We start from the raw sequence: 12870 nt of genomic DNA, 5'->3' as shown, positions 1-12870 counted from the left end.
AGAAAGTATAAGGAGCAATCAAAAAGAAAATTAGGAACTGAAAAATCCAAAATCCAATAAATGAACTTAACTAATAATAGATGAACTCAGAAGTAGAATAAATAGAAAAATGAATTAATGAACTTAAGGTGGAATGACAGAAAGTATCATATCTGACAGGTAAAAATAGACTGAAAACCAAAAATAAACAGAGCTTTCAAGTATTTGTTGGACTACTGCAAAAGATCTAACATAGGTGTCATCATGGGAGGAGGGACTGAAAAATGTCTGAAAACTTCCCATGTTTGGAAAAAAGCATAATTGGATAGACCCGACATCATCAACCAACAGGATCTAGTCGATATTTATAGAACACTCCCCCCAACAATGACAGAATACAAAAAAAACTGTGATTAAGAAGTCAAAGAAAATCAAAATAAAAGGAGAGAATGCCCACAGATTGAATGCAGTTGCTATCATAATTACAGTAAGATGCTTTGTGTGTGTGTGCCCAGTCATGTCCTACTCTTTGTGACCCCCGTGGACTGTAGCCCACCAGGCTCCTCTGTGCATGGGATTTCCCAAGCAAGAATACTGGACCATTTCCTTCTCTAGGGGATCTTTCCAACCCAGGGATTGAACCCAAGATACTTTGTAGATATAAATTATTCCCAAATGTATGGGAAAGCAGAAGAACTAGAATAACAGATAAAATAATTCTGAAAAAGAACAAAATTCTATTCAACTTCAGGACTATTGTATAGCCACAGTGATCAAGACCACTGCAGTACTGATGGAGGAGTAGACACATAGACCAGTGGAACAGAGTAGAGAACTTGAGAAATAGCCTTACACAGGTATGGCCAACTGAGCTTTTACCAAGGTGCAAAAATAACTCAATGGGAGGATTATCTTTTAACAAATTGTGCTGGAATGATAAGATGGATTTTTGTAGCTCTGCCTCTCCCATCCCCCCAAATAAAACTCAACCTAGACCTCACATCTAATTGAAAATTTAAATCCAAATGGAAGATAGACTTCCATACAAAAGTTAAAACCACAAGACTTCTGGAATATAATACATGATAAAATCTTCAGATCGTTAGGGCTTGTTGAAGAGTTCTTAGAAATGACATAGATCTTTAGAAGGAGAAAAAATCAATAAATTGGACTTTCTAAAAAAATGTGCCATGTGACTCTCTCAAAGAGGATGAAGACAAAAGTTACAAACTGGGAGAAACCAGTTTGTAAACCATATATCTGACAGGGGACTTACACATAAAATACATAAATTCTTAAGACTCAACACTTAAAAAAAAACAAGCAATTAAATTAGAAAACTGGACAAAAGACATGAAGAAACATTGCACCAAAGAGGATATATTGATGGCAAATAGGCATGTTAAAAATATTCAACATCATTAACCATTAGTGTTAGCTGCTCAGTCATGGCCAACTCCTTGCGATCCCATGGACTGCAGCCCACCAGGCTCCTGTGTCCATGAGATTTTCCAGGCAAGGATACTGGAGTGGGTTGCCATTTCCTTCTCCAGGGAATCTTCCCAACCCAGGGATCAAACCCGGGTCTCCTGCACTGCAGGTAAATTCTTTACCGACTGAGCTACAAGGGAAGCCCATAAGTTCTTATTTCTCTGGGATAAATGCCCAAGAGGGCAATTGTTGGATTGTGTAATAGGAGCATGTTAGGTTTTATAAGAAACTTGCCAAACTTTCCCAGTGATTGTATCATTTTACATTCCCAGCAACAATGTGTGAGTGGATCTATTTTCTCCAAATCCTTGCCAGCACCTGTTGTATTTTTTGTAAGCATTCTGATAGATGTGAAATACTAACTCATTGTGGTTGTAATTTACATTTTCCTCATTAACCTGAGCGACTGAACTGAACTGAACTGATGACTGTCTGTGCAATAGAAGACTTGACTCGGCAGGTCTGAGGTGTTCAGACCCTGAGCATTCCAGAAAAATGTCTGCACATTCCAAAGAAAGGTCCAGCTCTTGACAAGCTCCTGGGAGATAACCTTTAAACCTTTGGCATATTATGCCTGATTAAAATCTTTTTGTTCAGCCGGGGCTTTGGGCCAACAGATGGTTTATGTTAAGAGTATGATTTATAGTGGGGCCTTGAGCCTTGTGGCATTAGTTTGACCTCAGCACAGGCCGGAGACTGAGTAGCTAAGGTTAGCCACCCAGGTGTTCCATGCCTACGTGACTAACCTCCAGTAAATTCCAGGGATCAGGTTTGTCACACATCTTGCTGGGAGAATTAAGCACTGGCCATACAGTTCCACTGAAAGGGAACAAATGGAAGCTCACCCCTGTTCTCTCCTGGACATGTGAATTATCCACCTTTTAGCTTTGTGGATTTAAATTGGTATCCTTGCATTGTAATAAACTATAGCCTTGAATGTAGCACCTATCCTGAGTTCTGTGAGTGCTTCTAGTGAATCATTGAATGCAAGGGTGGTCTTCAGGACCCTGCTGCTGCTGCTGCTAAGTCACTTCAGTCGTGTCCGACTCTGTGCGACCCCATAGACGTCGACCCAGTAGGCTCCTTCAGGACCCTACCACTGGTAAATCCTAGGTCACATTCTTTTAGCTGATAAGGTGGCTCTTGCAGTTGGAACTGTTACGTAACAGAGTATACACACTGTATTACCTTACTAAAATGTGAAAAAAATATTTGCAATACATCTAGCCCTACGGGATTTCAATTAGCATCTGTAAGACTGTTCAAAGAAATCTCCAAAATAATTAAGACAAAGACAACACAAGAAAAATAGGCAAAAGACTTGCACAAGCACTTTACAAAAGAAATCCAGTAGGTCCATTGACATATGAATATGTATTCCACTACTTACTTACCAGAAATGTAAATTAAAACCACAAGGAGATACTAATAAAACACACACCAGGTTGGGAAAAAAACTGGAAAAGGCTTATGATGCCAAAACACTGTCTAGTGTATTGATCTTACTCCTGGGCATCCGATGTCACAGGAATAAATATTAAGCATTAAAAGTAATGATATATGTACAGTTATTTTATTGCAGTGTTGTCAGTATGTGCTTCCTCCCCACACCAAAACACCTGAAACCAAAATGAATTACCATCAATGAGAAAATGATTTAATATATTGTGGTCCCTCTCTATCATGGAATAGTATGCAGCAGTGCAAAAGAATGAATCAGAGGTAGATTAACATTAACTGAGATAAATCAGATAGATTAAAATATATATAATATGATCTTCATTTTTGTAAAACAATAAAGGACTTTTTGAACATGATAGAATATAAAAAATGGTTTTTAAAATGCATGTCTCAGATGAGGGTAGAGGTAAAAGCAAGTGGGAGGCAGTAAGTATTAATAAAAGAATGCAATTCAAAGTAATCCCATTTATGTGAGAATATATGTACATAAAGTGTTGTATGAGAAGTTAGCAACAAACCCTTAACAGTTAACTCAAAGTGGTGAAATTTGGAGTGATGGCTACTTAATTTCTGAAATACTTAGGTAATGTTTGAATTTTTAATGACAGATATGCATTTGTGTAATGAGGAAAAGTAGGTGAATTCATCACAGGAAAGAAACAAGAATGCCTCTGAGGTTTCTTGTATAAGCAACAGAATGGATGGTGGTATTCATTCATTCATTAAACAAGTATTTTTTGAGCATATAAAATACACTAGGCACCATTTTATGTTCTAAGGATACAGCAATGAATAAAACAAAAATCCATCTCCCTAAAAGGATTCTAATGGAGAGAGAAGGGCATGATAGGACAAACACAGTGTTGGTTAGGAGGAGGATATATGGGACCTGTTAATTGTGAAAATACAGAGACAATTGCAAGAGTGGCGTAGGTTGTCAGATTACAGATTTAGAATTCATAAGTCAAGACTGGAGATAATAGATACGGGATCAGAAAGCATATAAAATGGTGTTTTAGGCCTCCTTTCTTGAGTCTGATCACGTCCCACTGCAGACACTTTCCAGAGGAAGTGCTGAGAAAAAACAGGCAGCTGACAGAGGAGGTTGCTATGCAACAGATGGGGAAAGTTATCCAGCCAGGCAGAATTGATGTTGGCCCTTGGGGACCAAATGCTGCAGTACTTCCCAGCATTAGCTTCCTTTTGTATGTTGGCTTCTGGCAGGAGCTGATGCCAGAATAAATGTGAAAGGTACAAAGATGTACCTTGGATGTTTGGAAAGTATCAGTTTAGTTTGAGTCATTTCACATCTATGTAACATTTTCTGCCTTTTTAAGCCTCTCCATTCTGGAAGCACAGTTTGTGTCATTGCATAGGACCCCAGTAAGTGCTACTTGTCTTTCCCATTTTGCATGTTGAGAAGCCAGACTCAGAGAATTCCAGTGGCCTGAGTGGGCTCACACAGCTAGTGACAAACTGGCCCAGCACTCCATCCCAGGAACTGAGGCCCAGCCCTGGAAGGAACCAGGGCAAACATTCACTCTCAGTCAAGGCTTGCCATGATTCAGACACACAAGTACCTGAGCGTCCTGGCTGCTCTGGAGGGCGCCAAGAAGGCCTCAGGGACATTTGTGCCACTTAGAGCAAAAGAGGCCTGACGGATCAGGGAGTGGACCCCAGAGAGCAATTTGCACACCTGGGTGGACCCACATAGAGCAGGCAGGGGTGGGGAGGGGGTGCTGGGGCCCCTTCCTGTGTTCTCCACGATGCAGAGCATGAGCTCAAGTTTGGGATGGACGTTGACAGAGTGGGGGAGGTTGAGTGAATCTGCTGCTCAAACTGAAGAAGTGAGGGTGCCTCAGTCCCTGAGCCAGCAATGGTGCAACATGGGTTTTAGGGTCTGGAAAACCAGGTCCACATTTTGCATTTTCCGTTTACTGACTGTCCTTGTCTAGTTCATGCAATATGTCTGTACCTCATTATCTTGATCTGTAAAGTGGAGATGCTGATATCCACTTTTCAGGGCTTCTGTGAGAGGAAAACAAGCCCCAGCATAGATCCTGCTGTTAAGTACAAGCTGTACCCATCCCTCCCCACCTCCCCACACAAAATAAATAGCTGGAGCTGCACAAAGGGCAAGAAAGTAGCTAATGTTTGAGTCCGGAAACTGTTGAGTGGGGAGGAGATCTTGTAGGGTCACATGGCAGGCACAGATTTTTTCTATCGCCATTAATGTATCCCTCTCTGGCCATTTTCCTAGGTGCCTAAATGGATGAGATTATTTTTAGCAGGAGCTTAGCACTTGTTGCAATTAGAGACCCTACACAGAGACCTCTTTAATAGTGACCTAAATGCTGCTAGACAAGCGGGTGGTTGATGTACGCTGACTGACAGGAGGGGCCACTAGAGGGGAGGGAAAGAACAGAGACGCATTGCGGAAAAGGTAGGGGGGCCGACGCGTGGGGCAAGGGGTGGGATCTAGAGGCACAGCGCATCTGTTTGGGGGAGGGGCCGATGCATACTGTCAACCTGGTTGGTGATGGGGTGGTGTGTTGGCAAAGGGGCGGGACTGCCTCCCACTGCACATGCTCAGCATAGCCTTCAGGGCGAAGCTTTTGTTGGGGAAGCGGGCGGGACTCTTATTTGGTCGATCAGGTCTTGCGCATGCGTACAACCATCTGAGGTGGTGGGTGGTATATTAGGCGAAGAGGCGGGGTCGTCTTAGCTGCCGCGCTGGCATTTTCTCCTGGACAAGGAGAGGGTGCGGCTGCTGAGAGCCGAAAACTGCAATCCCGATCCTCTGAGTCGTGAAGAAGGGAGGCTACGAGGGGGTTGGGGTTGGGGCCTGAGGCAAGGTGAGAATTAGCCCCCAGATAGGGCATCTTGCCCCCTGGTGCGGGCCCCCTATTTTTCATCCCGATCCCTTTATCCCGGATTCTTATCCCTTTTCCACTCCCCAAGCCCCGATTCACACCCCTCACCCGATTCTCCCTTATTCAGAATCCCTGTTCGCTCTCTAAACCCCTCCCATCGTTCAAAACCTCTACAGATTTCTCGACTTCGGTCTGTACTGTTATACGATTCTCATTATTTGAAAACTCCATTCAATTTCCCAAATGCGAATCCTAATTCAATCTGCCTGGATTCAGAATTCTTATCTGAATCCCGATTTGAAGCTTCTCTTCGTAGCTTCTCAGGATTCAGAACCTCCATCTGGACATCCATTCACTTTTCCCACTCCAGTCTGGCCCGTTCCTCTCATATTCAGCACCTCATCCGCCCCCACAATCAAACCTCAAACACCACCATCTCCCCAAATTCGTTCCTTCCCGTTTGCCCTCTAGTATAACGCTCCCCAAATTCGTTCCTTCCCGTTTGCCCTCTAGTATAACACCCAACTCCTCCTCCACACCCCCCAGGCTCTGCTCTTGCCAGAGGGACAAGAATCATGTCTGAGAAAATGGACTGTGGTGCGGGCCTCCTCGGCTTCCAGGTGAGATCTCCACTCCCCACCCCACCGTTTCCCTAGCCGACAGTTCCCCCGGGGCTCCTTTGGTTGTCCAGACACTTGGATCTGATGTTGCCTTCTTGATGCCTAGATTCCGTCATTTTTCAAATTCCTATGGTTTAAGGTGTGTGTGTGGCGAGGGGGGCGGGTGTCATCCCTTTTCAGCCGTCAGTTCCCCTTCAGATAAAGGGGAGACCCTGTTAATAGTAAGGGCAATCTGCCCAGAGAATCCCGATTGAGTAAGGAACCTTCCCCCCGCCCCCCATAGTCCTGGCGCTTATGGAGCTCTCTGCCGCCCCCTCCCCCAACCTCCTGCCTCCACCTTCCCTTTCTCCTGCATTCCCCACCCCCTGAGACCCCCTTATTTTCCTCAACTCCTCAAGGCGGCACTCTTGTTCCACCTCCTCCTCCTGAGCTCCTACCCCAGGCTGCATTGCTCTGCTCTAACCTCACTCCTAGATCAGCAGCCCCCCTCCACACTTGTCCCCTCTCTTCATTTGGCCCCACTCCTTGTTTACCCACTGCCTCACTCAGCCCCTATCAGATGTTTTGTAACCCCTTCATGCCACTCAGGCCTCTAGATGTCTTACTCACCCTTCTCTTTTTGCATCAACCAGCCTCACCTTCCCTACACATTGTGCTCCCCACCTCACCCTTCCAACCCCACTTCGGGAGCCCAGAGATTTAATTTTTACCCCTTATTTGCAGGCTGAGGCCTCCGTAGAAGACAGCACCTTGCTTATGCAGACCCTGATGGAGGCCATCCAGATCTCGGAGGCCCCGCCTACCAGCCAGGCCACAGCAGCTGCCAGTGCACCGAATGCTAGTCCTCAGAGTTCACAGCCCCCAGCAGTCAGTGAGATGGCTGATACGCAGGCTTTAGCAACTGCCACTAAGCCTAAGACAGCCTTTAAGGTCCAGAATGCCACCACAAAAGGTCCAAATGCTGCCTATGATTTCTCCCAGGCATTTAATGCCAAGGAGACTCCCAACATTCTGCCTACAGCACACTTTAAGTCCCAAAATGCCTCCGCAAAGGGCCCAAATGCTGCCTATGATTTTTCCCAGGCAGCCCCTACCGGTGAGTTAACTGCCAACAAGTCAGACATGGCCTTTAAGGCCCAGAATACCACTACTAAAGTGGTCCCAAATGCGGCCTACAATTTCTCTCAGTCTCTCAATGCCAGTGAGATGGTCAACCCTCAGCCCAAGACAGCCTTCAAGGCTTGGAATGACACCACTACGGCCCCAACTGCTGATCCCCAGACCCAGAATGTTAACCCAGCCAAGATGGCCACTTCCCACACTGACATAGAGGCTGACCCAAGCCCAGGTATCTGTGAATCTGATGGTGCAGCTGCACAGACATCAGCGGATGGTTCCCAGGCTCAGAATCTGGAGTCCAGGACTATAATTCGGGGCAAGAGGACCCGTAAGGTGAGATCCCTGCTAGTTCTATTTTGCTTTGGGCTCTCTCCTTTCTTCTTTGAGGCGGTTCATTTGTTCTAAACAAGACAAAACTAAATATATATAACTGTATTCAGCTACATTGTAGGGGATGATAAGGTAAATATGATGATTCTTGTTAGTCCACAGACTAATGGGGAGATGAGACATGGACCCGTAATATATACAGTCTTTGTGTAATTCATTTTACATTTTAAAAGTAGCCATGTGTTAGATCTTGGCCTAGGCACATTCACGCAGGTTATCTCACTCACTAAATCTTCGAGGTATCTCATAGCAGCTAGGGATCATAGTTTCAGTTTTACAGAGAAGGAAAATAAGTCCCAGAGAGGTGAAGTGACTTGAGTGATTTGTCCAGGGTGGTACAAGCAGAGCCAGTGATGGACATAGGAAGAGGAGAAGCCTCAGGCCCCACCCTTGGGTTGCTCCTGGCCTGGTTCAGAGATGAAACTCCTGCCTGGAAGACAGTGAAAGACAAGCCCAGGACTCAGGGTGACCATTGGCTAGTAGGTCAGGCTGTCACTACAGGTGAGGGTTTTAGGGGGCCTTCCTGAAATAGATATGGTGAGGACATAGAAACACTTGGTAACCCTGACCTTCCTTTTCTTTGATAATGCAGATTAATAACTTGAACGTGGAAGAGAGTAGCAGTGGGGATCAGAGGCGGGCCCCACTGGCTCCAGGGACCTGGAGGTCTGCACCAGTTCCAGTTACCACTCAGAGCCCACCTGGCGCACCCCCCAATGTGCTCTGGCAGACCCCATTGGCCTGGCAGAATCCATCAGGCTGGCAAAATCAGCCAACCAGGCAGACCCCACCAGCACGTCAGAGCCCCCCAACTAGGCAGACCCCACCAGCCTGGCAAAACCCAGTTGCTTGGCAGAACCCAGTGATCTGGCCAAACCCAGTGATCTGGCAGAACCCCGTGATCTGGCCAAACCCCATTGTCTGGCCTGGTCCGGTTGTCTGGCCAAACCCACTGGCCTGGCAGAATCCACCTGGGTGGCAGACCCCACCTGGATGGCAGACTCCACCAGGCTGGCAAGGTCCTCCAGATTGGCAAGGCCCTCCTGATTGGCCACTACCCCCTGACTGGCCACTGCCACCCGACTGGCCGCTCCCCGCTGACTGGCCGCTCCCACCTGACTGGATCCCCACTGATTGGCCAGTTCCACCAGACTGGCAAAACCTGCGCCCCTCACCGAACCTGCGCCCCTCTCCTAATTCGCGTGCCTCACAGAACCTGGGTGCCTCACAGCCCCGAGATGTGGCCCTTCTTCAGGAAAGAGTAAGAACTGTAACTCCCCAGTTGCTTCTCCCCACCCACCCTCACTTCTTTTCTTTGTTGTATTTCTATCTATAATTCAATCAAGTGTTCTGTCAATATCTTATAACTTGAATGATTTCCTTTTTCCCTCTCAGGCTAATAAGCTAGTCAAGTACCTGATGCTTAAAGATTACACAAAGGTGCCCATCAAGCGCTCAGGTAGGCATTCAGTACCCTCTCCCAGAGATCTGCCCTTCCCCTCACCCCATTCTCTGTGGATATCTCTGTGCTTATATGTCCCCTCCCCTTCAATCCCCTCCTTCCATGGTTGAGTCTTCCTTTTTCACTTACTGTGCTCCCCTGGGCAGGGCTGGCAAAGATGTCACAGCTCTGTGGCCCCTGCTCAGCTCAGATGCTTCCTCCTCTCACCTACAGAAATGCTAAGGGATATCATCCGTGAATACACTGATGTGTATCCAGAAATCATTGAACGTGCATGCTTTGTCCTGGAGAAGGTGAGAAGGCAACCCTGAAGGACAGAATGATGGGGAAAGGTTTGCGAGGAGGGGCTTTGATAGATATTATGAGAAAGTCTTGGTTTAAAAGATTCATGGGATTCCTATTGGGAGTTTGATGCAGATCACAGGGAGTGAATGTGGGTATGCTTATGCTAGATTCTGTAATTTCATAGTCCGTTTTCTTGCCCCTGTAGAAATTTGGAATTCAACTGAAAGAAATTGACAAGGAAGAACACCTGTATATTCTCATCAGCACCCCTGAGTCCCTGGCTGGCATACTGGGAACGTAAGATGGGAAATTCTCAGTGGTGGTTTTTTTTCCTGGGAGTTTCAAGTAGATCAGGGTTCAGGATTCAGGGTCACATAGCAGGTCATGGGCAGAGTTGGGATAGAGTTGTCTCCTGGCTGAGGAATACTAGGAAAGCTGGATGGGTAAACGGCCCGGGGTGCCTGTGTAAATGGCTGCTGAAAATATATATATATATATTTTTTTACTTCTTTAGGACCAAAGACACACCAAAACTGGGTCTCCTTTTAGTGATTCTGGGTGTCATCTTCATGAATGGCAACCGTGCCAGTGAAGGTGAGTGGCCGGGCCAGCAGCTGGGGGTTGGCTACCGCCTGATTTCCATGTTCATTTTCCATCCCTTGTCTCCCCTTGCCTCCCATTGCAGCTGTCCTCTGGGAGGCACTACGCAAGATGGGACTGCGTCCTGGGTATGATTGGGCTCTCTCATCTCTTGCCTGTTATATGATTCTTTGGCAACAGAGGATGGTTCCAGGATTGCATCAACCTGGTAGTCTAAGGGAATTGGTTTGGGGAGGTACAGAGCCCAAAGATGTGACCTGGGTGGATGGGGAAATAGTCCTGGTCTCTTCCTCTTCTCTTATCTCTGACTTCTGTGCTGGAAAACTCTTTTCTTTCCTTTGGGCAATGTCACAGTCTCTAATTATGGATCTCTCCTTTTTTTTTTTTTTTTGCTTTCAGGGTAAGACATCCCCTCCTTGGAGATCTGAGGAAGCTTCTCACTTACGAATTTGTAAAACAAAAGTAAGTGATGCCTAAGCGGCTTTGTCTTGTCCTCATGAATTCTGTGTGCTGGTCAGCCTCAGAAAGCCCTTCCCATGCTGCTCATTTCTTATATTAACTGTACCTATGCATATGCACACATATATACTCAGGAGTATTTACTGAGTATATTCCTTGTGGCTAAATTTTCCTGCAGTATAGCTGTCTTGCAAGTGGAGCTTGTCCACCACGCCTACAGTAGATATTCCCAAGGCTGGGTTAGCAGAGGCTTTTCAATGGGCCTATCTGTGGTTCAGTAACAAGATTGTAAGAACCTGGAGTCAGAACTGTGGCAGAGGGGGTGAAAAAGTGTTGTCCTTTCTATGACTCTATATAAGTCATCCTCTAGTCCTAGATGACTGGTGTAGAAACACAGGAATTTGAAGGCTTGATTATTAGAGGGTAAATAATCTGTGTTTTGGAATGAGACTGGAGGAGTTGCTACCTGAAATCTGAGGTGTCAGAATCTCGGATTATTATGCATTGATGAACTCTGATTTTGGCTGGGTAGAAACAAAGGCCTTTCTCCTCTTTCTAAGGTACCTAGACTACAGACGAGTACCCAACAGCAACCCTCCTGAGTATGAGTTCCTCTGGGGCCTCCGATCCTACCATGAGACTAGCAAGATGAAAGTGCTACGATTCATTGCAGAGGTAATAGAGGAACAGCTCTAGACTTGATAGGTTAAGGGATGAAGTATGACTGGCTGGGAAAAGTCCAGAGCAGGAATGAGATCTTTCTTAGGTATTGCACATGGTAGGCGCCACATTATTGGTGGTATTTGTTGTTGTTACTATGTAAACAGTAGCACAAAGTAGGGTGCTAAGTATATAGTGGGTGCTTCATAAATATTAACTAATACTATCACGGGCTTTATTTTCTACTCCTCATCTCAGGTTCAGAAGAGAGACCCTCGTGACTGGACTGCACAGTTCATGGAGGCCGCAGATGAGGCCTTGGATGCTTTGGATGCTGCTGCAGCCGAGGCTGAGGCACGGGCTGAGGCGAGAACCCGCATGGGGATTGGAGATGAGGCCGTATCTGGGCCCTGGAGCTGGGATGACATTGAGTTTGAGCTGCTGACGTGGGATGAGGAAGGAGATTTTGGAGATCCCTGGTCCAGAATCCCATTTACCTTCTGGGCCAGATACCACCAGAATGCTCGCTCCAGATTTCCTCAGACCTTTGCCGGCCCCATTATTGGCCCTGGTGGTACAGCCAGTGCCAACTTTGCTGCCAACTTTGGTGCCATCGGTTTCTTCTGGGTTGAGTGAGATTTTGGGTAGGTATATCACTTTGGATTGGGCACTTAGGGTCACTGGGAGTTATAGAGTCCATGGGAATGTATTTATGTGCTCTAGCTGGGAGTTCTAGGAAACCCATGGTGATGAGATGAAGGAAGTATGGGGAAGCAGTATTTGTTATTTATATTCCTTACTACTTGGTATATGCATTGATTTTTAATTTTTTTTTCTTTTTTATGTTCACAGATATTGCTAATACGTTGCAACTGTCTTTCCCCTGAGTGAGGATGAAGCCTCAGAATCCTTCTAAACGCAGCTATCTAGAGAGCCACATCCTGTTGACTGAAAGTGGCATGCAGGAAAAATTTATTTGCTGTTCCTTGTCTATTGCTTACCCCCTCCCTTGTGTGCTGTCAAGTTTTGGTATCAGAAATAAACGTTGAAACTGCAAAGTAAATTAGATGTGTTCCCTGTTTTTTCTGGGTTTAATGAAAAATCACCATGTTTGTATGGGAGAAATGGGGCCTCAGTACTAGCCTGAAGGGCAGATCCGTTTTCTAGCTAATGGATAGGGAAACAAAAGAGTGATTGATGAACATGAATGTTAAAGAGGTCTAAAAATAGGTATGGTATTAAATATCACTTAAGTGAATCATGTGATAGATATGCTGCTAGATGTTTTGGAGTGACATTGAAAGATGAAATGAGAGAGGGTGTAGGTGGTCAGACAGTTGCATTTAAGAAGACAGAGGAGGTAGAACTCCAGGTAATAATAATAAAGTTCAGAGAGTGGGTAGTTGAAGGGAATGGAATATAGCTGTTCCTGGAGATAATGTTCTGGGGACTCAAGGGTGTTGGTTATATT

General features: G+C 45.7%; 1 protein-coding gene across 5 annotated transcripts in view; it reads left to right on the top strand.

Moving 5' to 3' along the window:
• The window catches only part of LOC102268082 (melanoma-associated antigen D1), a 79683-nt gene extending 67221 nt beyond the window's left edge, over positions 1–12462 (top strand). For 4 of the 5 annotated variants that reach the window (XM_070365753.1, XM_070365751.1, XM_070365752.1 and 1 more), the window contains 12 exons: positions 6351–6424; positions 7148–7876; positions 8526–9194; positions 9329–9392; positions 9609–9688; positions 9886–9977; positions 10195–10274; positions 10366–10408; positions 10680–10742; positions 11300–11414; positions 11658–12043; positions 12252–12462. In XM_070365753.1, the coding sequence (XP_070221854.1) occupies positions 6380–6424; positions 7148–7876; positions 8526–9194; positions 9329–9392; positions 9609–9688; positions 9886–9977; positions 10195–10274; positions 10366–10408; positions 10680–10742; positions 11300–11414; positions 11658–12035 (2358 nt within the window). In that variant the 5' untranslated portion in view covers positions 6351–6379 and the 3' untranslated portion in view covers positions 12036–12043; positions 12252–12462. Of the gene's footprint in view, positions 1–5636; positions 5787–6350; positions 6425–7147; positions 7877–8525; positions 9195–9328; positions 9393–9608; positions 9689–9885; positions 9978–10194; positions 10275–10365; positions 10409–10679; positions 10743–11299; positions 11415–11657; positions 12044–12251 lie in introns of those variants that run through there. The other variant, XM_005902236.3, reaches the window with a different exon arrangement.
• The last annotated feature ends 408 nt before the right edge of the window (positions 12463–12870 follow it).

The sequence above is a fragment of the Bos mutus genome, chromosome X (genome assembly GCF_027580195.1).
Source record: "Bos mutus isolate GX-2022 chromosome X, NWIPB_WYAK_1.1, whole genome shotgun sequence".
Classification (NCBI taxonomy): domain Eukaryota; kingdom Metazoa; phylum Chordata; class Mammalia; order Artiodactyla; family Bovidae; genus Bos; species Bos mutus.
Note: the sequence above shows the minus strand (reverse complement) of the source record. Positions and strands in the feature narration are given on the sequence as shown.